The sequence below is a fragment of the Mus caroli genome, unplaced genomic scaffold (genome assembly GCF_978045245.1).
Source record: "Mus caroli unplaced genomic scaffold, Mus_caroli_1 scaffold_11, whole genome shotgun sequence".
NCBI classification, from domain to species: Eukaryota; Metazoa; Chordata; class Mammalia; order Rodentia; family Muridae; genus Mus; species Mus caroli.
The window spans coordinates 106,640,560-106,664,627 of record NW_028227266.1 but is presented as its reverse complement, the minus strand read 5'-3'; the positions used below and the strand labels follow the sequence as shown (position 1 = coordinate 106,664,627).

Below are 24,068 nucleotides of genomic sequence, written 5' to 3'. Positions count from 1 at the left end.
ACCTTGTTACAGAACTCTGCCCCCCAAAATATGTTTACAGAAGAATATGCTGTGATTAGAGAAGAATATGCTGGTGTGTAGATTTCAAACTCTCTGGACAATATGAATAACCCTGTCTTTGTTTCTACAGTGGGAGCCAAGAAGAAAGGTTTGCTCCCGGGTGGAACAGGGATTATCCTCCTCCTCCTCCTCCCCTTAAGAGTCATGCTCAAGAGAGACACTCTGGCAACTTTCCTGGCAGAGATTCACTTCCCTTTGATTTCCAGGGGCACTCAGGACCTCCCTTTGCAAATGTAGAGGAGCATTCTTTCAGCTATGGAGCTAGAGATGGACCACATGGTGACTATCAAGGAGGGGAGGGACCTGGACACGATTTCAGAGGGGGAGATTTTTCATCTTCGGATTTCCAGAGTAGAGATTCAGCACAGTTGGACTTCAGGAACAGGGACATACATTCTGGGGATTTTCGGGATAGAGAAGGACCACCTATGGACTACAGGGGTGGAGATGGTACTCCTATGGATTATAGAGGTAGGGAGACACCTCATATAAATTATAGAGACAGGGATTCTCATACTGTTGACTTCAGAAGTAGAGATGTTCCTCCAACTGACTTTAGGGGGCGGGGCACTTATGATTTAGATTTTAGAGGCCGAGAGGGACCCCATTCCGATTTTAGGGGAAGAGACTTATCAGATTTGGATTTCAGATCCAGAGATCAGTCTCGTTCTGATTTTAGAAACAGAGATGTATCTGATTTGGACTTCAGGGATAAAGATGGAACACAGGTGGACTTTAGAGGCCGAGGTTCAGCTACTACTGATCTAGATTTTAGGAACAGGGATACACCACATTCGGATTTCAGAGGTAGACATCGTACTAGGACTTACCAAGATTTTCGGGGCAGAGAGGTAGGACCTTGTATGGAATTTAAAGATAGGGAGATGCCTCCTATGGATCCAAAAGTTTTGGATTACATTCAGCCTTCTCCACAAGAGAGAGAACATTCTGGTATGAATATGAACAAGAGAGAAGAATCCATACATGACCATGCAGTAGAAAGACCTGCTTTTGGTGTTCAGAAGGGAGAATTTGAGCATTCAGAAACAAGAGAAGGAGAAACACAAAGTGGAACTTTTGAACATGAATCTCAATCAGACTTTCAAAACAGCCAAAGTCCAGTTCAAGAACAAGATAAGCCAAAGCTTTCTGGAGGTGAACAACAGAGTTCAGATGCTGGTCTGTTTAAAGAAGAAGGTGATTTGGACTTTCTTGGCCAACAAGACACTGATTACAGAAGCATTGAATACTGTGATGTGGATCACAGGTTGCCAGGAAACCAGATTTTTGGCTATGGCCAGAGCAAGTCATTTTCTCAGGGCAAAATGTCCAGAGATGCCCAACAAGACCTTCAGGTATGTTGATGAGGTGATTCATAATCCTTTTGTCAAGGTTGAAGTATAGAATGGAAGATGTTTAGTCACTAAAGCCTTCTTATACAACCACGCAAAAGGAAATTCTGTATTTGAGAGTGGAATATAGGAGTTTAAACATCCAAAAAAGGCCCTTGGCTCAGAACATGTTTTTGATGTGTGTTTAATCATTCTTTTGCTTTATTGTGCTTATTTAAATGTCCTGTTAAATTGATTTCAAATGATCAATCTTTGGGGAGTGGTCTTAATACTATTGCAGTCCCTGTGATTTAGGATTTATTTCCTTATTTATGTTCATTTAGAGAATAGTTAGAAGTATTTTTGCAGTCATGAGGATATGATGATGTTAATGTTACATACATGATTCCTCTTATAACTAGCTTACTCAGCTTAAAGGTTAAGTTTCTTTTTTTTTTTTTTTTTGGTTTTTCGAGACAGGGTTTCTCTGTATAGCCCTGGCTGTCCTGTTAAGTTTCTTGAATATAAGCAAGTACAGTTATATTTTCAATTTAATTTTGAAAATTATCTTAAAATAGATTTTACCCATCTCCACTTAGGTTTCCTATGTGATTTTTTTTTTTAAGACAGGGTTTCTCTGTGTTACCTTGGTTGTCCTGGAACTCACTCTGTAAAACAGGCTGGTCTTGAACTCGGATCTACCTCCCTCTGCTGCCTCCCAGGTGCTGGGATTAAAGGCATGTGCCACCACCTGGTTTTTTTATTTTTTGTTCTTTTTTTTAAAGATTTATTTATTTTATTTATATGAGTATACAACTGCTCTCTTCAGACATGCCAGAAGAGGGCATTAGATCCCATTACAGATGTTGTGAGTCACCATGTGGTTGTTGGGAATTGAACTCAGGACCTCTGGAAGAGCAGTCAGTGCTCTTAAATGCTGATCCATCTCTCCAGCCCCTGTCATTGATCTTAATACCAAATAGTATGTTTTGAGAATTTTATTTTCTTTAATTAGTCTTAGCATACTTATAATCCAGTGATATTAGGAAGAATGAGAGATTATAATTGCTCATATTTTTACCATAATGCAAATCACTTTTGATCTTGAGTATATATTATGTTGACTTTATTTTTTTTTTTACATGCAAAAATAAATCTATTTGTGAAATAACTTTACATTCTGAATTCAAGGATCAAGATTATAGGACTGGCCCAAGTGAGGAGAAACCTAACAGGCTTATTCGATTAAATGGGGTTCCAGAAAATGCCACAAAAGAAGAGGTAAGACATATATTTTCTCTCTCTTTCAATTAAAAAAAAAAGAAAGAAAAAGCCCAGATGTGGTAACACATGCCTATAACTCTACCACTTGGGAAAAATATGCAGAAGGATTGTCAATTGAGGCCAAACTGGACTACACTGTGAGATCTTGTCTCAAAATGAAAAATAAAAAATAAAATTTATGTTCAAAAAGTATAGATTTATGGGAATATATAGAGGTACAGTGTCAAGTGTTGTGATATATGCCTATAATTAATACTCATAAGGCTGAGAGAGAAGGATCAAGAGTTTGAGCCCTGGGGGAAGATAATGGGATGAAGTAGCAATGATATTTATGTATGAAAATATCACAACTAAACCAATTTGTATGCTAACTAAAAACAATAATGAAAAGTCCAAAATGATTCAATGCCAAAGTTGGGCTTGCTAACAGAAGCTAAAGCTGAGCCTGGTAGCACAGGCTTATAATTCTAGCTATTCAGGAAGTTGAGGTAGGAGGCTACAGAATGAGCTTAGGGCAACCTGGGCAATTTAGTGAGAACCTGTCTCAAAATATAACTATAAGGAACTGGAAATACAGTGTTTACTTTATGCATACCTTAAGTTCTATTTCCAGTACTCCCTCCCCCCCTTCCCCCAAGGCCAGCTGGGACTAGCTACTCAGCCATTTTATTTTGATAAATAAATAGCCAGGGATGACATACATTCTTTGACCTATATTCCTCAGTGTTAACATCTGTAGTAACTCTAGTATGATGTCTAATTAGGCCAGGAAGTAATTTTGGAATAACCTGTAGAGCTTATTTGATGTCACTGACTTGAAAGTTTGAAAAATGACTCATGACTGCTATCTTGAGACTTGATAATATCCTTGAGACCATATTATATCAGGAGTACATGCACAAAGATGCAGTCGACTCACAGTAGTAAAGACTGGGAGCTAAGCCAAGTATGGTGGCACATGTCTTTAATCCCAGCACTCAGGAAGCAGAGCCAGGAGGATCTCTGAACTCCAGTGTAGCCTGATCTACACATTGAGTTCCAAAAGAGATATATAGACTTTGCATCACAGTCAATCTGGGAGTTACCTAACTGCTCTGTTTAAAAGGACTTTCTGTCCAAATTATGACAAAAAAGGGGAAAATTAGTTAGAAGTAAATATGCCAGACATTGTGAAATGCTAACAAGCATTTGTTCATTTAATTATTACAATGTTCTATGAGTTAGTACTCTTAATTTACTCCACTATTGAGAAGCCCTTGTTTAAAGGTCTTGGGACAAGTTATATTTCAAATGTTACAACCTTTAGATTTTGGAATAGTGTATATATTTTGCTAGCTTGACATTCCTAATCTGAAATCCAAAATGGTTACAAAGTTTCATATTTTAAGAGCATTTTGGATTTCAGAGGTGGGGGGTGGGGTGGGGGTTGTTTGCTTCCCCTCCCTCCTGGTTCCCCTTCTTCTTCTGGATACAGCCTTAACTATGTAGCTTTGGCTGGCTTGCAGCTTTTTATTTTATTTTATTTATTTATTTGTTTTTTTTCGAGACAGGGTTTCTCTGCCTCTGCCTCCCAAGTGCTGGGATTAAAGGCATGTGCCACTACCGCCTGGTACCTCACCTCAGTTTTTAGTTACGGATATCTTTCCTGTATTGTGTGTGCACCAGGCACTGTTATAGACACTGAATAGTAGACCAGTGAGTATAGTAATGTTGCTGCCTTCCTAGATAACACTAAAGTAAGCAGAAGTTAAATAGTACAGGGCTGAAAAGGTGGCTCAGTAGTTTGAGGCCCCAAGATTGGTTGGTTGGGCCTGTTCAACAGTTGTGAACTCCAGGGAATCTAACACCTCCTTACCAGCCTCTGAGGCCCTCTGTACCCCTGTGCACATACGCACACATAGACCCGGGTACACATATCACATAATTACAATTTTTCTGGTTTTTTTTTGTTTGTTTGTTTGTTTTCTTTTGGTTTTGTTTTTTTAAGATTTATTTATTTATTATATGTAAGTACACTGTAGCTGTCCTCAGATACTCCAGAAGAGGGCATCAGATTTTGTTACGGATGGTTGTGAGCCACCATGTGGTTGCTGGGATTTGAACTTGGGACCACTCTTAACCACTGAGCCATCTCCCCAGCCCTTGTTTTTGTTTTTCCAAGACGGCATATAATACTGTTTTAGAAAAGAGAATCCAGGTGTAGTGGCACACACCTTTAATTCCAGCACCTGGGAGGCAGAGGCAGGCGGACTCTTGAGTTTGAGACCAGCCTGATCTACAGCTTGAGTTTCAGGACAGCCAGGCTTACACAGAGAAACCCTGACTCAAAAAAGCCAGAGAGAAAAGGGGAGGAAGAAGAAGAAAGAAAGGAGGATAGTTTTTAGTAGTGATAAGTTTTCTGGAGAAACAAAACAAAACAAAGTAAAACACTAAAGATTTAAAAACTCTTGAGTAGCCAAGAGAAAGTAGAGTCAAGAGTTTCAAGGTCATCATTGGATTTGAGACCAGTCTGAGCTAAACGAGAAGAGTTAGCATGCCATCAGGATTGGACTGTTTCCTTTTTTCTTTTGAAAATACATTATTTATTTATTTATTTATTTATTTATTTATTTATTTGTGCATGTATATGGAGCAAGTGTTTGCATGCCTAGCACACATATGGAGGTTAGAGAACAGGGTTGTTTGTTTGTTTTGAAACAGGGTTTTTCTGTTGTCATGGCTGTCATAGAACTTTTGCTGTAGGCCAGGATGGACTCAAATTCAGAGATCTGCCTGCCTCTGTCTCCCACGTACTGGGACTAAATGTTCGTACCTGCTGAGCCATCTTGCCAGATACAGGATTTGGCTACTTTAGATTGAACTCAAACCTGAATGTAGTGAAAGAACCAGGTTGTTTGTGGATAGAAGAAAACAGTAGACTAAGTTCAAGTTGTGTGGCTCTGCACTGCATTGGATTTACTCAGTGCAGCATAGAAAGTGCTGGGTATAAATCTAATTCCTTCAATATGCTAGGCAAGCACTCTATTACTGAACCTCTTTTTTTTTTTTTTTTTTTTTTTTTTTTCCGAGACAGGGTTTCTCTGTGTAGCCCTGGCTGTCCTGGAACTCACTTTGTAGACCAGGCTGGCCTCAAACTCAGAAATCTGCCTGCCTCTGCCTTCCCAGTGCTGGAATTAAAGGCGTGGGCTTTGAACCTCATTCTTAACCCAACTCTTATTCCTATGTATATTGTATTCAGTTTCTGTCCCTTTTTCTCTGTGGTGTGCTTCCCTCTCTCTGTTCATGGTGACATAAAGCCTGTGTGCCTCCTGGCCAGCTGGGATTATAGGTTTGTGTCATTATGCCTAATTTCATTTATCACATTTTGAATTCTTACAGTGTGTATGGTTTAATTTTGTCTTCATAAAAATTTGTAGATTTAGTTATATAAAGTAAAAACCAGTAGGGAAATAAAAAATTAGCACTTACCATGCTTTGTATAATTAGTGTAAATGTCATATTTTTGCAGATTCTTAATGCCTTTCGAACTTCTGATGGCACGCCTGTAAAGGAGTTGCAGTTGAAGGAGTATAACACAGGTGAGTGTTTTAAATGTGCATAGAGTCTTGGTTTAGGAAGAGTCTTGGAGATATGTCTGCATCATATGCTACTCAAAAATTTGTTTTTTAAGAAATCACAAGTATGATTTCCAGAAGTTTCCTGTCGGTGCCTTCAGATAACAAGCAGCTTTAGTCTTAACTGTGGTTCTTTGTATGGCTCTGTGTCCACACGTGGGCGATGAGGATGCGTGTTCCAGTTCTTCTGAGTGCCTGTGAGATATAAAGTGAGTGTCATAGCATCTATCCCTGCTTTACATGATTAAATTATTAAACCTGGTATTTATGTTCTTCACAATGGTGGTATGTTTACATTTGAGCCTAGTGAGATTTAATAAGCTTGCTGTGTATGACGTTTTACATTTCATTGTCTCAAAGTAAAATTTAACAGCTTACCAGAGAAATTGCTAGCTCTGAGAAGAGTCTTGCCTTAGCTCAGGTTTGAAATTCATGAATAGATCTAGAAGAGCTTTCTGCTTGACTTCTGTCGCAGTCTGAAATGCGTGTATGTTTTAGTGTTTTTGAGTGCCACCTTTGGATTACTTCCTTTAACTCTTACTACAAGAAATTAGGAAGAAGTGGAATACCAAGCTCTCAAAGTTTTAAATTTTTATTCTTTTCTCAAATATTTTATCTTGACCCTTCCCTCTCCTTTTCCCAGGCCCTTCTCTACCTCCCCTTTGCCTCAGATCCACTCCTCTTCTGTTCCTTCAGAAAAGGGCAAGCGTCCCACAAAGCAAATCAAAGTGTAATAATCATTGGCACATCCCCTCAAGGCTGGATAAGGCAACCCAGTAGGAGGAAAAGGGTCCCAAAAGCTGGCAAAAGAGTCAGAGGACACCCCCTCCCCCCACATACACATTAGTACCATAAGCACACCAAATTACACAAATATAACATATATGCAGAGGACTTGGGTCAAATAAATATTTGGCAAATATTTTTTTGGATCCCATGATATGAAATAGATTAAAAATAAAGATAATTAGCCTATCTCAGGAGTGGCATACTCCTTTAATCCCAGCACTTGGGAGGGAGAGGCAGAAAGATCTCTATGAGTTGGAGGGCATCCAGGGCTGTACAGAAACCCTGTCCTCAAAAACCAAACCCAACCAACCAAATAACTAAATAAATAAAATCTAAGTGATCCGTTTTGGAGAATTTTAAATCGAAGAAAATGGAGCATTTATCTTTTCACAGAACATAGAGTCACAGTAATATATAGTTAAAGGCATTGTCAATCATCATGTTGTATTTTGGAGGATTCAGCTGGTTTCTATTAATTCATTGTTTGTTTGTTTGTTTGTTTGTTTGTTTGTTTTATATGGCCTGGGCAAGCATTCTATCTCTGAACTATTAATTCAATCTTACTTTACTTTTAAATAGTTTACCATGGAATGAATTTTTTTTTTAAAGATATATTTATTTATTTATGAGTACACTGCAGCTGTCTTCAGACACAACAGAAGACAGCATCGGATCCCATTATGGATGGTTGTGAGCCACCATGTGGTTGCTGGGAATTGAACTCAGGACCTCTGAAAGAACAGTTGGATCTCTTAACCTCTGAGCCATCTCTCTAGCCCTGTTTTCTTTTGTTTTGTTTGAGATCGGGTTTTTCTGAATAGTCTTGGACTTTTACTCTGTAGACCAAGGTGGCTTTGAATTCAGAGATCCTGCTTCTGCCTCCCCAGTGCAGGGATTAAAGGTGTACACCACTACTACCTGGCTAGCTTGGAACGGAGTGTTTATATCTAATAACTTCTTTTTTTCATGAGTTCTGCAGTGAAAAGTTACACACAAAAATAAATTATTGTTTTTAAAATAGTGTGGCTTTTTTTTTTTTTTTTTTTTTTTTTTTTTTTTTTTTGGTTTTTCGAGACAGGGTTTCTCTGTATAGCCCTGGCTGTCCTGGAACTTACTTTGTAGACCAGGCTGGCCTCGAACTCAGAAATCCGCCTGCCTCTGCCTCCCGAGTGCTGGGATTAAAGGCGTGCGCCACTATGTCCGGCTAGTGTGGCTTTTAAGTTCAGAAAGTATACTTTTCCTGTAATTTGGGAGAAAACCCCAGAAGTATCATTTCTCAGAAAACAATTATTTATTTGGTTTAATTATACCACACCTTTACTTTGTGGAAAATTGATTAAGAGTAGATATGTTGTTCCTTTGTGCCTCAATTTGTCATGTTTGTGGCATGTGTCTGATATATGCTCTCTTGGTAACTAAAGGTAGACTTTATAGACTGGATAAGTATTTTAACTTAATTTAAAGGGTGATAGGACAGCCTGAGCTTCAATCTTGTGTCATGAACTGTGCCTTCATTAAATATTGATACCTTTAGTGAAGAAGAGATATGTGGGTTTTTTTTGTTTTTGGTGGTTTTTGGAGACAAGGTTTCTCTGTGTATCCCTGGCTATTTTAGAACTTGCTCTGTAGACCAAGCTGGCCTTGAATTCACAGAGATCAGCCTCCTGAGTAAAGAAGAGATATCTTAATGAGTAAACAGATGATTCTCAACCATCTGTAACCAGCCCTAGAGGATCTAACAAGTCCCAGCCTTCTACTGTCTTCTCTGTCTACTAGGCACATACTTGGAGCATTGATACACATATAGGCAAAAAGCCACAGACATAAATGAAATAAATAGAAGGAAATATATGATGAAGAGTGAGTATCCCTCTTGACACACACACATAAACACACACTCATTTATGTACACACATGTATTATCCCTCCTCCACCCCAAACACAAATTGTACTTAAAAGGAAGAGAGACAGAAGGTCTGCCTAAGGTATATAAAAAGTTCAGTTCCTGTTTGTGCCTACTTGAGACTCGATCTCAAAACTACTATGACACCTGAACTAAGCCAATTGTTTTAGATTGGGTAATGTCCTGCCAGAGTTGAAATAGGTGTTACTTATAATGGGTAGTTTTAGAATATATAGATTTGATCCTTTTAGTTTCATTACAAAGCCAGGAATGATGATACACATTTGTAATTCCACTGAGGAGAACAAGGTATAGAATCAAAAGTTCTATTTGATCTGTTTACTTCTCCCTACTGCCCCCCCACTCCCCCCCCAAAACCCTTAAAAACCATCTACTGAAAATTTGCCCCCCAAAACTTATTATATAATGTCGTTTTAGATTTCAGGATTACAAATGAGATTATACACCCTGTACCTTTCATTTGGTGTTTATAAACAGCTTTCTTAATTATATATCACCTTGACTTTTTATATTCCTGGGAAAGTGAAATGTCTTTTGATGGTTAGATAATAAATACTACGTACAATTGGAATAGAATTGAGCAGTAGAAATGGGGAGACTGCTTATATACATTTCAACAAAAGAATTGTGTTGATAAAAAGAAGCCAGTTGGGCTGGCGAGATGGCTCAGCAGGTAAGAGCACTGACTGCTCTTCCAAAGGTCCTGAGTTCAAATCCCAGCAACCACATGGTGGCTCACAACTATCTGTAATGAGATCTGATGCCCTCTTCTGGTGTGTCTGAAGACAGCTACAGTGTATTTACATATAATAAATAAATAAATCTTTAAAAAAATATTTAAAAAAAAGAAGCCAGTTAACACAATATATACTTATATTAATCTCCACAGAAAGGGATGAGATGTTAACATATACTGAAGTGTGGTTCAGCCTTGAAAACAATGAAAAAATCAGACACAACCAACAACATATTTTTATGACTTTTTTTTGTTTTTGTTTTTGTTTTCGTTTTTTTTTGGTTTCTCTGTATAGCCCTGGCTGTCCTGGAACTCACTCTGTAGACCAGGCTGGCCTCGAACTCAGAAATCCGCCTGCCTCTGCCTCTGGAGTGTTGGGATCAAAGGTGTGCGCCACCACGCCCGGTATGACTGTATTTTTATGGGTATCCATTAAAGGTTCCAGAAATAGAAAGGAAATTAGTGGGAATGAGGAGTGGCTGCTTAATGGATAACTTTTCACTTTAAGGCAGTAAAAATGTTTTAGAACTAGATAGTGTAGTACAATATCGTAACTATAATTAATTATATAGTTTAAAAATATTACTTTTTTGTATGTGTGCACGTTTTTGTTTGAGTTTTTGTGCACCATATAAGTACAGATGCCTGTGGAGGTTGGGAAAAGGCAATAGATCCTCTCTAATTGAAATTACAGATGGTTGCTGGGCAATGGTGGCATACACCTTTAATCCTGACACTCAGGAGACAGACACTGGTGGATCACTTTAAGTCCAACATGGTCTAAAATAAATAAGTTCTAGAACAGCCAGGGCTGTACAGAGTAACCTTGTCTCAAAAAAAAAAAAAAAAAAAAAAAAAAAAGAAGTAAAGGAAGACAAAGCAATCAATCACAGATGGTCATGAGACACCTGTGGGTACTGGGAACTAAATCCATGTCCTCTGCAAAAACAGTAAACCTGGGGCGGAGAGATGCTCAGTGGTTGGGAGCACCAAAGGACCTGGTGTCTGTAGCTCCATGGTTCCACACATGCACATGGTGCACACATATATGCTTGGAAGCAAAATACCCATACACATAAAATAAAAACGTCTTTTTAAAAAGCAGTAAATACTTTCAACCAATGAGCTATGTTTCTAGATTTATACTTTTTTTCTGGACAGTACCTTGGGCTAGCCTCATATTCTTGGTTTCTACCTGCTAAGTGCTGGAATCATGGGTACCCACCACCATTGCCACAGTGAACCCAGGGCATTGTGTGTGTTATCAACTGAACTATATCATCAGCCTTTTTTTTTTTTTTTTAAGGTGGTAGGGGGTGATAGTGATGGTAGGGTAGTGGACAAGTTTTTACCAAATAGCTTTGACTAGCTCGAACTCTTTTTGTAAACTAGGCTTCCTTCAAACTCAGAGACCTACTTGCCTCTGCCTCCAAAGTTTAAGGTTTTTGTTACCAGGCATACTCTAAAGCATACAGAATTTAGAAAATGGGTATTTGGGTTATGTATCCTATCTTACTGAATAGTTTGTAACATCTTATAATTCAGCTTTTTTTTTCTTAATTATTATTTTATTAGATATTTTCTTTTTTTAAGATTTATTTATTTATTTATTATATGTAAGTACACTGTAGCTGTCTTCAGACATTCCAAAAGAGGGCATCAGATTTCGTTATGGATGGTTGTGAGCCACCATGTGGTTGCTGGGATTTGAACTTGGGACCTTTTGAAGAGCAGTCAGCACTCTTAACCACTGAGCCATCTCGCCAGCCCATAATTCAGCTTTTTAAGGGCATTTATTACTTTTTTTTTTTTTTTTTTTTTTTTGGTTTTTCGAGACAGGGTTTCTCTGTGTAGCCCTGGCTGTCCTGGCACTCACTTTGTAGACCAGGCTGGCCTCGAACTCAGAAATCCGCCTGCCTCTGCCTCCCGAGTGCTGGGATTAAAGGCGTGCGCCACCACGCCCAGCTCATTTATTACTTCTTATGCTCATGGGTTCTTCTGCCCTCAAAATTTAAAGAATTTACTATTCTGTTAGCTTTTTAAAGATTTACTTTTAAGTATATGGCTATTTGCCTATGTATATGAACTTGCACCACATGTGTGCATTGCCCACAGACTGATTACAGTTGATGTGGCATTGAATGACACCTATGCTAGGTGCTGTTCTAGAATTGGGGACACAGGAGTGAAAGGAAGACTTTGGTCTCTACCTAGGACCTCAGTTAGTCATTGGTTCCAGATACTTTTCTCCTGTATTGATCCTCTCATTACTCCGACCCTCAAGTCTGTTCTTTCCTTATGAAAAACAGATTTACAGTTTTTTTTTTTTTCTTTTCCTGATTGATTATTTTGTGCCCAGGGCGTTTGAGTGAAGAGGGAAGTAGGGGTGGTGTGAGAATATGATTTGGATCACTAGCTTTTTGAAAGGATCCGCACTCCTCTTTGACTTTAATAGCCTCTTTAAAGCACAAGTAGATTGTGCTTATTTCTTCTCATCTTGACTCTCTCATTAGAATAAGCTCTTTAAGGTAGGACATTAAATGCTTTCATTGTATTTATATAGTACCATCACTGCAAGTAGACTGGAAATAAAATGGAAATTAATGGTTATTTCCCTGGATGCAGAGAACTATAATATCATTGTAATCAGGATAAGATGACCCCTGGGATTAAATTTAGATTTTGAAATAAAAACCCATACACTGTGGTGATGCTTACTTACCACCTATAATCTCAGCACTAGGTAGATTAACTCCAGGGTTCCTGGGGAGTTGTGGCCACATAGTGAGGCCAGAGAGAATCTAAGTAGCCGATACCTTAGGATCTTGTCTCAGACAAAGGAAAACAACATTTTTTTTTCCTTTATTTTTTTATGTGGTGCAGAGGAACAAACCCAAGGTCTCATATATGTTCTACCACTAATCCACATCCCTACCTTCTCTCTCCCTCTCCCCCATCTCCCCATCTGTCTAGGATAATCAGTTGGCACAGCTGAGAAACTAAATAAAAGAGAACCACATCTAGTTTCAAGATTTAGCAAGTAGGCTTCTGTTTATTTTCCTTATTTCATCTGTTCTATTGTAGGCTTGCAACCCTTATATGCATAATTGCAGGGAAGCAAATTAGAGATGCTCATAAAATACCAAAGTGATGAGTTCTGTGTAAACCAAATTCTTTCTTCCAATGTTAGTTTGATATAAAATTAGAGATTTTCTTAATTAATCCCAGCACTCGGGAGGCAGAGGCAGGCGGATTTCAGAGTTTGAGGCCACCCTGGTCTACAAAGTGAGTTTCAGGACAGCCAGGGCTATACAGAGAAACCCTGTCTCGAAAAACCAAAAAATAAAAAAATAAAAAATAAAACAACTTCTATACCTTTCATTGTACTCTTCCCATTGATAGGAATGCAGATACCTGAATCAGTTCTATTACTTTTCTTTTAAAATCCTGTATTTCCAATTAAGTAAAAATAGGTAAGTAGGACCTATTGAACCACGTTTTCTACAATTTCTATCAGTCTTGGTTTTTTTTTCTTACTTTCTCCTCCCACCTCCACTCTGTCCTTAACTGTGAGTTTCTCAGTGTAGCCCTGGCTGTCCTGGAACTCACTCTGTAGACCAGGTTGGCCTTAGACTCACAGAGTGCTGTGATTAAAGGCATGCACCTCCACCACCGCCTGGCTGTGTCTGTCTGCCTTTCTGATTGACTGAATCTCAATCTCTCTCTCTCTCTCCCACCCCTCCCTCAATTCCTCCATTCCCCCCCCCCTCTGTTTTTCAAGTTAAGGTTTCTCTATATAGCTCTGGAACTCACTCTGTAGAATAGGCTAGCCTCTAACTCAAGAGATCCACCTGCCTCTGTCTCCTGAGTTCTAGTATTAAAGATGTGCACACTATGCCTGGGTCTATCATGTGCATTTTACATTTATAATATTTGCATCTACAGACATAATACTTTTGTTAAGAGAAAAGGTTTTATTTAAATCAGATTTTAATAAACACTGACTTTCACAATCTTATAAAATCCTTGAGAGAAAGCTTATTGGTTAGGAGTGCTTGCATACCATTGGTACCAGCACTCTGGGGGGCAGCCAGAGTTACATAGTGAAAACCTGCCTCAAAAAGAGTGCTTCTGTACTTCCAGAAGACAGGTTCAGTTCCCAGCACCCATGTTGGTTACCTCATTATTGCCTGTCATTCAGCTATAGTGCGTCCGATGCCTCCATGGGTGCACATGAATACACATACATAAAGGGGGGGCAATAAAAATGAAAAAATCCTAATCTTCCTCTTACATTTCATAGTTGGCATATCTATTTTGCAATTGTTGAAAGTTAACCAATAGTCTCTTTTTTTTTTTTTTTTTTTTTTTTTTGGTTTTTCGAGACAGGGTTTCTCTGTGTAGCCCTGGCTGTCCTGGCACTCACTTTGTAGACCAGGCTGGCCTCGAACTCAGAAATCCGCCTGCCTCTGCCTCCCGAGTGCTGGGATTAAAGGCGTGCGCCACCACGCCCGGCTCCAATAGTCTCTTAAATAGGAAATTAATTTAGGCTAATGTTATTTGAATTTTTCTAGATCAGTTTGAAGATAGGGCTACCTATCTCATTTACATAAATAAATTTTTGTTAGGAATGTTGGCCTTTTGTAAACTAACAATTGTCTTTAACAATTTTGGATTGAGTTTGTTGGCATTGTGGAATCAATCCTTGTAGGGATAGACACCAAAAACTAGTTTTTGAGTTGGGGTGGCTATTTCTTATCGGGTCTCTGTTTTCTCTACCTTACCCCTCCAAAAACTATCTAATTAGTTTTCATAGATACTTTTGATAACTAAATGATTAATGAAGATGGAGAAGATTTGAAATTATATATATGTATATATATACACATATGTAACACATATGTGTACATATATATATACACATACACATATGTAACACAGGGTATGTCACAGTGCTTATGTGGTCAGAGGAACTCTGGGAAGTGCTTCTCTCCTTCCACCATGGAAGCCCTAGGGTTCAATTTCAGATCATCAGACTTGGTAGTAGTATCTTGCTTGCCAAGATTTGAAAGTATTACCTTTTTAAAATTTTCTTTCCCTTGTTCTTTTCTTATCCTTCTTAGCTACCAAGAAAAGCATAAGGAATATTTCTAGAAGATTTGTGTATTTAGGTTAAAAAATAGATTCAGGTTTGCTTATTTTAATAGTTATGTAAGACCTGTTAGCCTACCAAGATGTCTTCCCAGAAGACCACCATTAATAAAAAGGTAATAAAATAGATATTTTGTTCCTTCCTTTGGTAAAAATATGTTTGTGGAATTGTTTACCATCTTGAGTACAAGGAATTCTGAATGCAGGATTCATTGTCAGGTTTCAAAATATTACTTCTCTAGGTAAAATATATTCTGTGACTATTAGAACTTTTCCTGTTAACTATCAGATTAATTCTGATAATTGTAAAATTTGGGAAAAAAGAAAATCCCAGGTTATTCCATTAAAGCAATGCAATCATTTTAATTTTTTATATTCAGTTGTATTGCATTCATCCATTTTCAGATTTTTGTATAATCAGCTAATGTTGCTTGAGTCCTGCCTCCCACTCCTGCATCCATACCCCTTTCCTTCTCACTGAGTCATCATGGAGGTGGGGATAAGACTTGGCTGTGGCTTCATTTGGTTTCTGATTCCAAGTTTCTCTGAGTGTGAGAATTTACTGTGGTTGGTGGCTGTGCTTCTGTTGTTTAAAGTGCTGTATTTTTCATACATTATGGCCCTTAAATGCAAGCCAACCTCTTCATCTGGTGTCAACCAAAGGAACACTGATCTGTTGCAACGCTGGAGGAAAAACTGGCAATGTTGGATTTACCTATATTGAAGGATGGTATGTTGTTCTTCACCTTGGGCTCTCCAAGTATAATTTTGACAGTGCATGGTTTTTATCTTATATGCTGATTTTTGTCTCTAACTTCTGAGTTAGATTCAGTTTGTATTTAATTCCAGTCTTTTTTTTTTCCTGTATAAATTTTACATAATTATCCAGAAGGATATATTTATTTTTAATCCTTTATATGTTACATATTTCCATATTGCTACATAATTTTTATAGTCATCTTCTATAATAAGAATTTCTAGTTTTTGTCCTTTCAGCAGAATTGTGGGAGCCAATGGAGTCACTTACTGAGAGTGAATACTTTCTAACTTGCTTATTTAGCTCAGTCAGTGATTCACTATACATATTACAATAGGAGTAACCATTGTGCCCATTTGTTCTCGGGCATGTGGGACTCATCCTGCATTGGGGCTGAATAAATTTAAAATTAAATCTAAATCAATCTAGCATCTTCTTAAAGAGTGAAAGGCTAGGACCTGGAGACACATGATTATAATCCTAGCTACTCAGAAGGCTGAAGCAGGAGAATAGCAAGTTTAAGCAGCCTGGTCTACACAGTAAGGTTTAAAGTTAACCTAGAATCCAAAAATAGAGGCACTGTCCTGTAATCCCAACACTCTTTAGTACAGTCAGGAGGATTGCTCCAAGTTTGAGACCACACAGGGCAATGTAGCAAAAGCCCTGTCTCAGAAAATTAAAATATGTAAAACAAGACAAAAGAAAAAGAAGTCAGCCTGTGCAATTTAGCCTTGTCTAAGAATAAAAATACCATGTGGGTAACCCTGAAATTATGTACATTCAGAAAACACTAAGTGGACTCAGCAGATTGCGTTTATATATTTATGTGCTTATACATGTAACAGTAACAAATAAAAGAGACCTTGAATTTTAGAAGAAATGTCGGGGTGGGATATGGGAGAGAGGTGGAAAATGACATTATTGTATTTTAATTTTTAAAAATTTTGAGTATCGAGCTAGACGGTGAGGTGGTTCAAGGGTAAAGGAGCTTGCCACGGAGCGTGACAATCTGAGTGTCATCTCTTGAGACCTACATGCTGAAAGGAAAGACAATGATTCCCAAAAGTTGATCTCTGAGCCTGACGATAGAGATGCAAACCTTTACTCCCAGCACTTTGGAGGCAGATGCAGGTGCATCTCTGAGGTTGAGGCCAGCCTGGTCTACTGTGCACAGTGAGTTTCAGGACAGCACAGGGCTACATAGAAAAACCTGTTTCAAAACAAAACAAAACCAAAAGTAAAGAAAAAATAAAGTTGATCTATGATCTCTCCATACATGTAAACACACACATGCCACACACACATGTATGCGTTTTTAAAAAGTATATAGAAGACTGAGATTAGATTGATGGTTTAATTGTAGAGCTCTTACCTATCATGTTCCAAAGTTCAATCCTTAATACTGAAGAAATGGGGCTGGTGAGATGGCTCAGCGGTTAAGAGCGCCGACTGTTCTTCCAAAGGTCCTGAGTTCAAATCCCAGCAACCACATGGTGGCTCATAACCACCCGTAACGAAATCTGATGCCCTCTTATGGAGTGTCTGAAGACAGCTACAGTGTAATTATATATAATAAATAAATAAATAAATATATTTTTAAAAAAATACTGAAGAAATGAAGAGATACAGTAGTATGGTTAATATTATCCCTTTGAATGTGAAGTGCTTGACTTTAAAAGGCTTTGTACTGATATTAAAACTAAGGTATATTTGAGCAAATTACTTTTCCTGCCTTTGTTTGTTTTTCCATCAGTTAAATGAATTTAATAATATATACTTCTATAGTAGTCTTGTGGGGATTAAACAGTATATATAAAATAATTTTGTAATAGAACCTTGTTTATAATAGATACTGTGTAAATGCTTAGTGTCATTGTCTTCTGGCAGTTTCTGAAAATCGTTATGACTATGAAGTTTGAATGCAGAGACTATTTGGGATCAAGATTGGACACCTTAAAAAAACCTATATAATTAAAATTTAAATATGTTTTCTTTTGCTAGTTACACTTTAGTGCAGAAGAAACTTGAATGATAGGCTTGTAAACTTAATGTTATTGTAAAGTTGATATGTACAAAGTGATCATTGTTCCTCTTGTAGTCTATGTATTTTCCTTTCCAGTGATTTTAGTATCAATACCTGCTTTTTCCTTAGCAAAGTATCAATTGTCATGAGTCAGCTTGTTTGTTCTTCCCACACAGCCTTTGCATTCCTTCAGGCCACAGTGTTTTGATCTTTTGGGTGTCATAGCAAGGAAAATGTAGGGCTTTGCAGTCTGGTTTTAGTGTCTGGTTTTTGGTGGTTTTTCTTCTTCTTTCCTCCAGCTCCCCATTTTGTCAGTTGTGGAGAAAGTTTGTTCCCTACTCTTGTGAACTCCTTTGATAATGTTTTCAGTGGTAATCAAAGCCTTCAAGAGAACATCTGTTTGATCTATTGCTTTTCCTTTCTGATTATGGACATGATTTTGAGTATTTGCAGTAGAAATCTGGTGATAAAAGGTATCTATGCTCCTGGTGTTATTCTTCATTGCTTTCAAAGTATGTTTAGAACCATTTACAAAATGTAGAAAAAATATATTTTTTATATATACATACATATATATGTATGTATATATGTGTATGTACATATATGCACACACATATATATATCATATATATATGTGCACATATATAGCATGCATATATATATATATATATATATATATCTCAGACTGAATTTGTTTAGGAAATTCCATTTGAACTGAATAGAAAAAAATTTCCATATTTAACAGGTTGCATACAAGTATGTATACCAAAAGACTTGTGTTTCTTCAAAGATTGACTAGTAAGAGAAACCTGACTTGTGATACTTTAAGCAAGTTGGTATTGGCCAAAACTATGAAATAAGGATAGAGAAATTTGTCTCTAGATAGGTATGGTGATGTACACTTTTATTCCCAGCACTCTGGAGGCAGTTGCAGGTGAATTTCTGTACTTTCAGTAACAGCCTTTTTCACTTAGAGAGTGCCAGGCTAGCCCAATTTACATGGGTGAGACTTTCTCTTTAAAAAAGAGGATGTGGGTCACACACACTCTTTTAATTTCAGCACTTGAGGCAGAGGCATGCAGATCTCTGTGAGTAAAAAAGGCCAGCCTGGTCTATAAAGTAAGTACAGGTAGCCAGGGTTCTTTAATCCCAGCACTGGGGATTAGTGGATCTCTAAGAGTTTAAGGCCAGCCTGGTCTACAGAGCAAGTTCCAGGACAACCAGGGCTACATAGAAGAACCCTTGGTGGGGATATTTGTGGAGGGGTCGGGGGCAGCATAGGACTCTCTGAGATAATGCTGAGGTTTTTAGAAGCTTTTGGTTGTTCTTTCTGGTTATTTGGTTGTTCTTTCTGGTTATTTCCTAAATTAAAGCAAGAATATACACCATTTGTAGTTACCAGGTCTAAAATCATAGTTGTTACCATAAAACATTTAAGTCCATTTATTATACCATGTAACAAGGAATCCAACCCATTTTACCAAATTTGTTATGTTTATTTTTTATTTTTTTAGAAAGAATCGTTAAAATTTGTGATCTTATGTGTATAAATGTTTTGCCTGCATATATGTCTGTATACTATGTGTGTATGTACTTGGTGCTTGTTGAGGTCAGAAGACGTCATTGTCTGTAGTTTCAGAAGTGAGACACCATGTAGTTACTGGGAACCTGAGACCTTGGGAAGAGCAAGATTATGCTCTTAACTGCAGAGCCAACCCTCCAGCCCTTATTTTATTTTCGAGACAGGGTCTTACAATTTAGTCCAGGCAAACTTTGAATTTTCGTTCTCTTGTGTCAGCTTCATCGGGGCTAAAACGATAGGCATATGTCACCAGGTCAACTTCTCTCTGTCTTTTTGCCTCTTGTTGGTTGCAAATTTTGAATCCAGAATCTTATACAGCACTGAATTAGACTCTAGCTATTACCTTTGTTTGTTGTCTTTAATGCTTTTTAAGACAGTTTTTCTATGTAGCCCTATCTGTCCTGGAACTCACCCTGTCCTTTTGATACCTCAAGGAGTATCGGGTTTTTTCTTGTAATATCTACTTTATATTTAAAATTTACATAGGTTTTATGTTGTATTCTTTCCCTCTATTTTATTTTTTTATCTGAATAAATCACATCTATTTTTTCTGTTCCATTTGCATACTATAATTTCTAGAAGTTTCTTTATCTTGACAGGAATGAAGGAAACATGGAAGCCACATGTGGAACATTGCAATAAATCTATCTTCGTAGTTATGTGGTGGCAGTATCAGGAACTATGAGGCAGGTTAATGAGGAGAGTTTAGCAGCCTGTAAATCCCATGACTTCCTAGTTTCATGGGTCATTAGAACCTCAGGTCTGAGCTGCAGACATTTTTCAGTGTTAAGGTGAAAGGTATTTTATGATAATACCTAAAGTTATTGAACATACATTGATTACTAACAACTGCTATCTTTCCCTCTGCTTGCTCTACCATCAGCTTTTTGCATGTAAGCACAATTTTGGATCCAGTTATTCATATTTATGCTTTTATATCTTATTTTTTCATAAAGTTTTTATCTGGCTTATGACTTGAGTGTGAAACCAGGGGAGGGAGGGTGGTGGTGGTCGTGGTTGAAGTGGTCTGTTCCCTGTCGCCCTCCCGGAAGCCTACTGTGGTATGCAGATCTTGCATCATTTAGTCAGTACTTCTTTGAAAGTGGTTTCTGCTAGAAGAATGGTGACTCTTAGCACAGCTTTGGAATAATTGCTTTTCTTCCTTCTCTCTGGATACATTTTTTTTTCAGATACTTTCCTGTTCTTGTTGGCTGTATTTCCAGAAGATTCAGCCTGTCATTAAAATGTTTTGGGTCTCCACATGAACTTTCTGTGAAATTACTCAGTTCTGTGGTACCTTTTCTTGATCAGCAGTGATAAACAGGGCTTATAATCGTCTTAGTTAATAGGGGGGAAAAGCCATTTGGCATGAATCCCAAAGTTCAGAAACACACAGACTTTTCCTTCAGTACTTTTTTTCTGTTTGAGAAAGCCCTTTTGCTTAGTATAGAGGAGGGAGGGAGTGAATGGGAGGGCTTGTGTTTAAGGGGTTCAGAACAGGGGATATAAGTGTGTCTTTTATGTTTGCAAGGCACTAACACCACTCCCGTCTGTATTTAAATGCTGTCCCCAGGTTACGACTATGGCTATGTCTGCGTGGAATTTTCACTCTTGGAAGATGCCATCGGATGCATGGAGGCCAACCAGGTTGCTTTATACTTCGGTCAAATGATGCTGAAAGGATATATATTTTTATATATGGGGCGGGAGGGTTTCAAATAATTTCACTTTGGAAAGGTACAAGAAATCTTCAACTTTAGAGTGTACAGTACTTCCAAATACCAATTGTGCAAAGAAACCTTTTTAAAAGCTGAGAACTATTGGACACAGTACATTTTAGAAACTAGGTTCCGGATCCAGTTCCAGATTGACTGGGTTCCAGAGACTGTACATGGAACTATGACAGATCTGGAGTGGTCCCTCTACGGTGTGATAAAGATGTGTGGGCTCCTGATATAAATGATCCTCAGTTATCGAGGCTCTCTAGGACAGTTGATGGCAATACACAGACTTAGTTCCTTGAAGGCAACTAATGATGATTTTTGTGGCACTAAGGACCTACCTACCTGTGTTATGTTTGAAAGAATGCCATTGAGGAGAAAAGAGGAATGGATAGTTTGTGCCCATCTCATTCCTTCCTGTTCCTTGCCAGTTGTAGTGTTGTCTTCAAGTTGTTGGCTGCTTATAGTCAAAGCTGGAGAATCCTGAGTTCAACTTGTTGTTTGGAGTTTTAGGAGTTATTCAGCTTCCCACCATTTATTGTCATCTATGTCTAATTGAACCCTGACTAGTAACATGAGAAGAAATTAATAAATAGAATCCTTCTTGTTATGTTTTTTTCCCTTGGAAAAATCAATTTGCTTTGTCTCAGGTCCTGTATCCTGAGATAGAAGAGCAGCCTAGGGATGTAGTTTGTCTTGTGTGTCTGCACATACAAGTGCACGCTCACGAGTACTTGCACAAGCATCAGTGCAGCACAACAGAAGGCTCTCCCAAAGGAGACTCATGATATGTAATCTTTTCTGTAGTCTAGTGCTTTTTCATCAGCCTAGTGCTTTGTTCAACTCAACATGATTCATGACATTTACTGTCCCCTACCTCCACCCCACCCCACCCCTTTTTTGAGACAAGGCCTCACTATGTAGCCTGGTCTGGCCTAGAACTTACAGAGACACATCTGTCTCTGCCTCCTGAGAATCAGAGGCCTGCGTTACTATGCCCAGCTTTACTGTTCACTTCTTTTTGGGGAAGGGTTTTCCCGCATTGGAATGGTTGTAGTATTGTGGGTTGTTTGTTTGTTTTGTTCATTTATTTTAAGGCATGATCTCAATCTGCAGCCTAAACTGGCCTAAAATTAACTGGGTAGCCGAGGGTAAATTTGAAATTGTGGTAGTCCTCCTGCCTGTTTAGGCTTCAAAGTGCTGAGATTATAATTTTGAGTTGCTGCCTTAGTTTGGTTTTTATTGATGTAACAAAGCACCATGACCATAAGCAGCTTCAGGATGAAAGGATTTATTTTAGGTTAAGGTTATAGCTCATCATGAATTTTGAAGTAGGGTAGGAAGTCAAGCAGGAACTAAAGCAGAGACCCTAAAGGAATGCTACTTACTGGCTTGTTGCCCATGTCTGTGACTTGCTCAACCTGCTTTCTTAGTCTGTCAAGGACCAGTTCCCTGGGTGTGGCATTCTTTCCCATAAGCTGGGCCCTCTCAAATCAAATCATAATAATTAATAACAATAAAGGCCTAATAAGTATTAATTATGAGAAATTGTGTTAACGTCTTATTTTGTAAAGAAGATTTAACCATCTTACCATTGTCTCACTGTCAGTAGTTGAAATACAAGTGGGAGGAACTTGACAGATGAGATCTCTTTCGTACTATTCTTTCCTAAGAATGCTGGGTTCTGATTGTTTTGTTGGTTTATATTTGTTTTGTTTTTAAAAGACAAGTTCATATAAAAAAAATAGAACAGGTTGACCTGGGACTCTATAGTAGACCAAGCTGGCCTGGAACTGTCAGAAATCCATATGTCTCTGCCTCCTGAGGGCTAGAATTAAAGGCCTGTGCCACCACACCCAGCTTATCAATGCCTTTTTTTGTTGTTGTTTTTTCGAGATCAATGCTGTTTTTAATCTTCAAGAGTATCAATATTGCCTGGGGAAATAGCTCAATAATTGAGTTTGCTTGGCAAGCACAGGGCCCTGGTTTCAATTCCTAGCACTCAAAAAGTACTATATATTAAAAGATTAAACATTATCTTTTCCCTCCTCTAAAGCATCTAGTCCTTAAAGAGTATTGTCAACTAGAACTAGGGCATCATTCTTTACAAACTCGTTCTTGCTCATAATTCGTGCTCCTAAGTTCTGTTGGACCTGTGCCTGGAAAAATGTTGATTGGTATTAACAACATTCAAGAGAAGGTAGTTTTAAGATGCCTGTTGCGCTCCTCAGCTATTCTGTAAACAGTTGCAGGGCACTCAGGTCCCCTAGTAATTAGGGTATTAGAATAAAGCAGGAGCAGCGCACCAACAGAACACCTCTTAAGAGGTGTGGGAGCCGCTGTGATAAAGTGCCATGAGAGGCTTTGTTCCAAAGTGCAATTAAGATAGTCCTCTGTCTGAGCTTGGTTGTTTACCTGTAATCCCAGCACTTGAGAAGCCTAGGGTGGTAGGATTTTTAGTCCATCCCAGGCTACATAGTAAGAGTCTGTCTCAAAACAGAACAAACCCTCAAACCAGCTCTATCTTTTCCTTTTAGGACCTTAGGATTCTATACCTAGAAAGGAGACAAGCCTTACCTGGGTTGGCAATGATAGCTTATTAAGTAAAGGCACTTGTTGCCAAGACTGGGGGACTGACTTCAATCCCCGGGACATACTCCCCACTGCAACCCATGGGCTGGAAGGAGAGACAACTTTTCTGAGTTATCCTCTGACCTCCATATAGATGCTATGGTGCATCCCTCAAATTAAATATTTAAAAGTACATCTTAATATTCTTTACAGTCAACCTCATTTCCTAGACTTTTATTCCTCCCCTGACCATAGAATCCTCTCTTGCTGAACCCCATAGTCCTCATGATTAGAACATTATTCTTTTAGTAGCCTTTTTCATACCTCTGGGTATATGTAAGTCATCTTGATGGGAAATTTTTTGATGAAAGAAACATGACATCTCCAGGAAATCCTTTGTACTTGTACAACATGAAGAAGGAGGAATACAGGTTCTCGAGTCAGGTCTTAGTTCTTAGAAGTTGGCTTACCTGTGGCAAATGTTTTAACCTCCCTTGGTCTGAAGTCCTACTGCTCCTAGCATCT

The 24,068-nt window shown here is 38.3% G+C and overlaps 1 protein-coding gene across 5 annotated transcripts in view; it reads left to right on the top strand.

Annotated features, from left to right (window-relative positions):
- The window catches only part of Rbm6 (RNA binding motif protein 6), a 99,387-nt gene that overhangs the window by 20,712 nt on the left and 54,607 nt on the right, over positions 1–24,068 (top strand). For 3 of the 5 annotated variants that reach the window (XM_021172247.3, XM_021172246.3, XM_029481231.2), the window contains 4 exons: positions 131–1,415; positions 2,583–2,672; positions 6,184–6,253; positions 20,825–20,898. The exons of 1 other annotated variant lie outside the window; for it this stretch is intronic. In XM_021172247.3, coding sequence (XP_021027906.1) covers positions 131–1,415; positions 2,583–2,672; positions 6,184–6,253; positions 20,825–20,898 — 1,519 coding nt within the window. Of the gene's footprint in view, positions 1–130; positions 1,416–2,582; positions 2,673–6,183; positions 6,254–20,824; positions 20,899–24,068 lie in introns of those variants that run through there. One more of the 5 variants, XM_021172249.3, reaches the window with a different exon arrangement.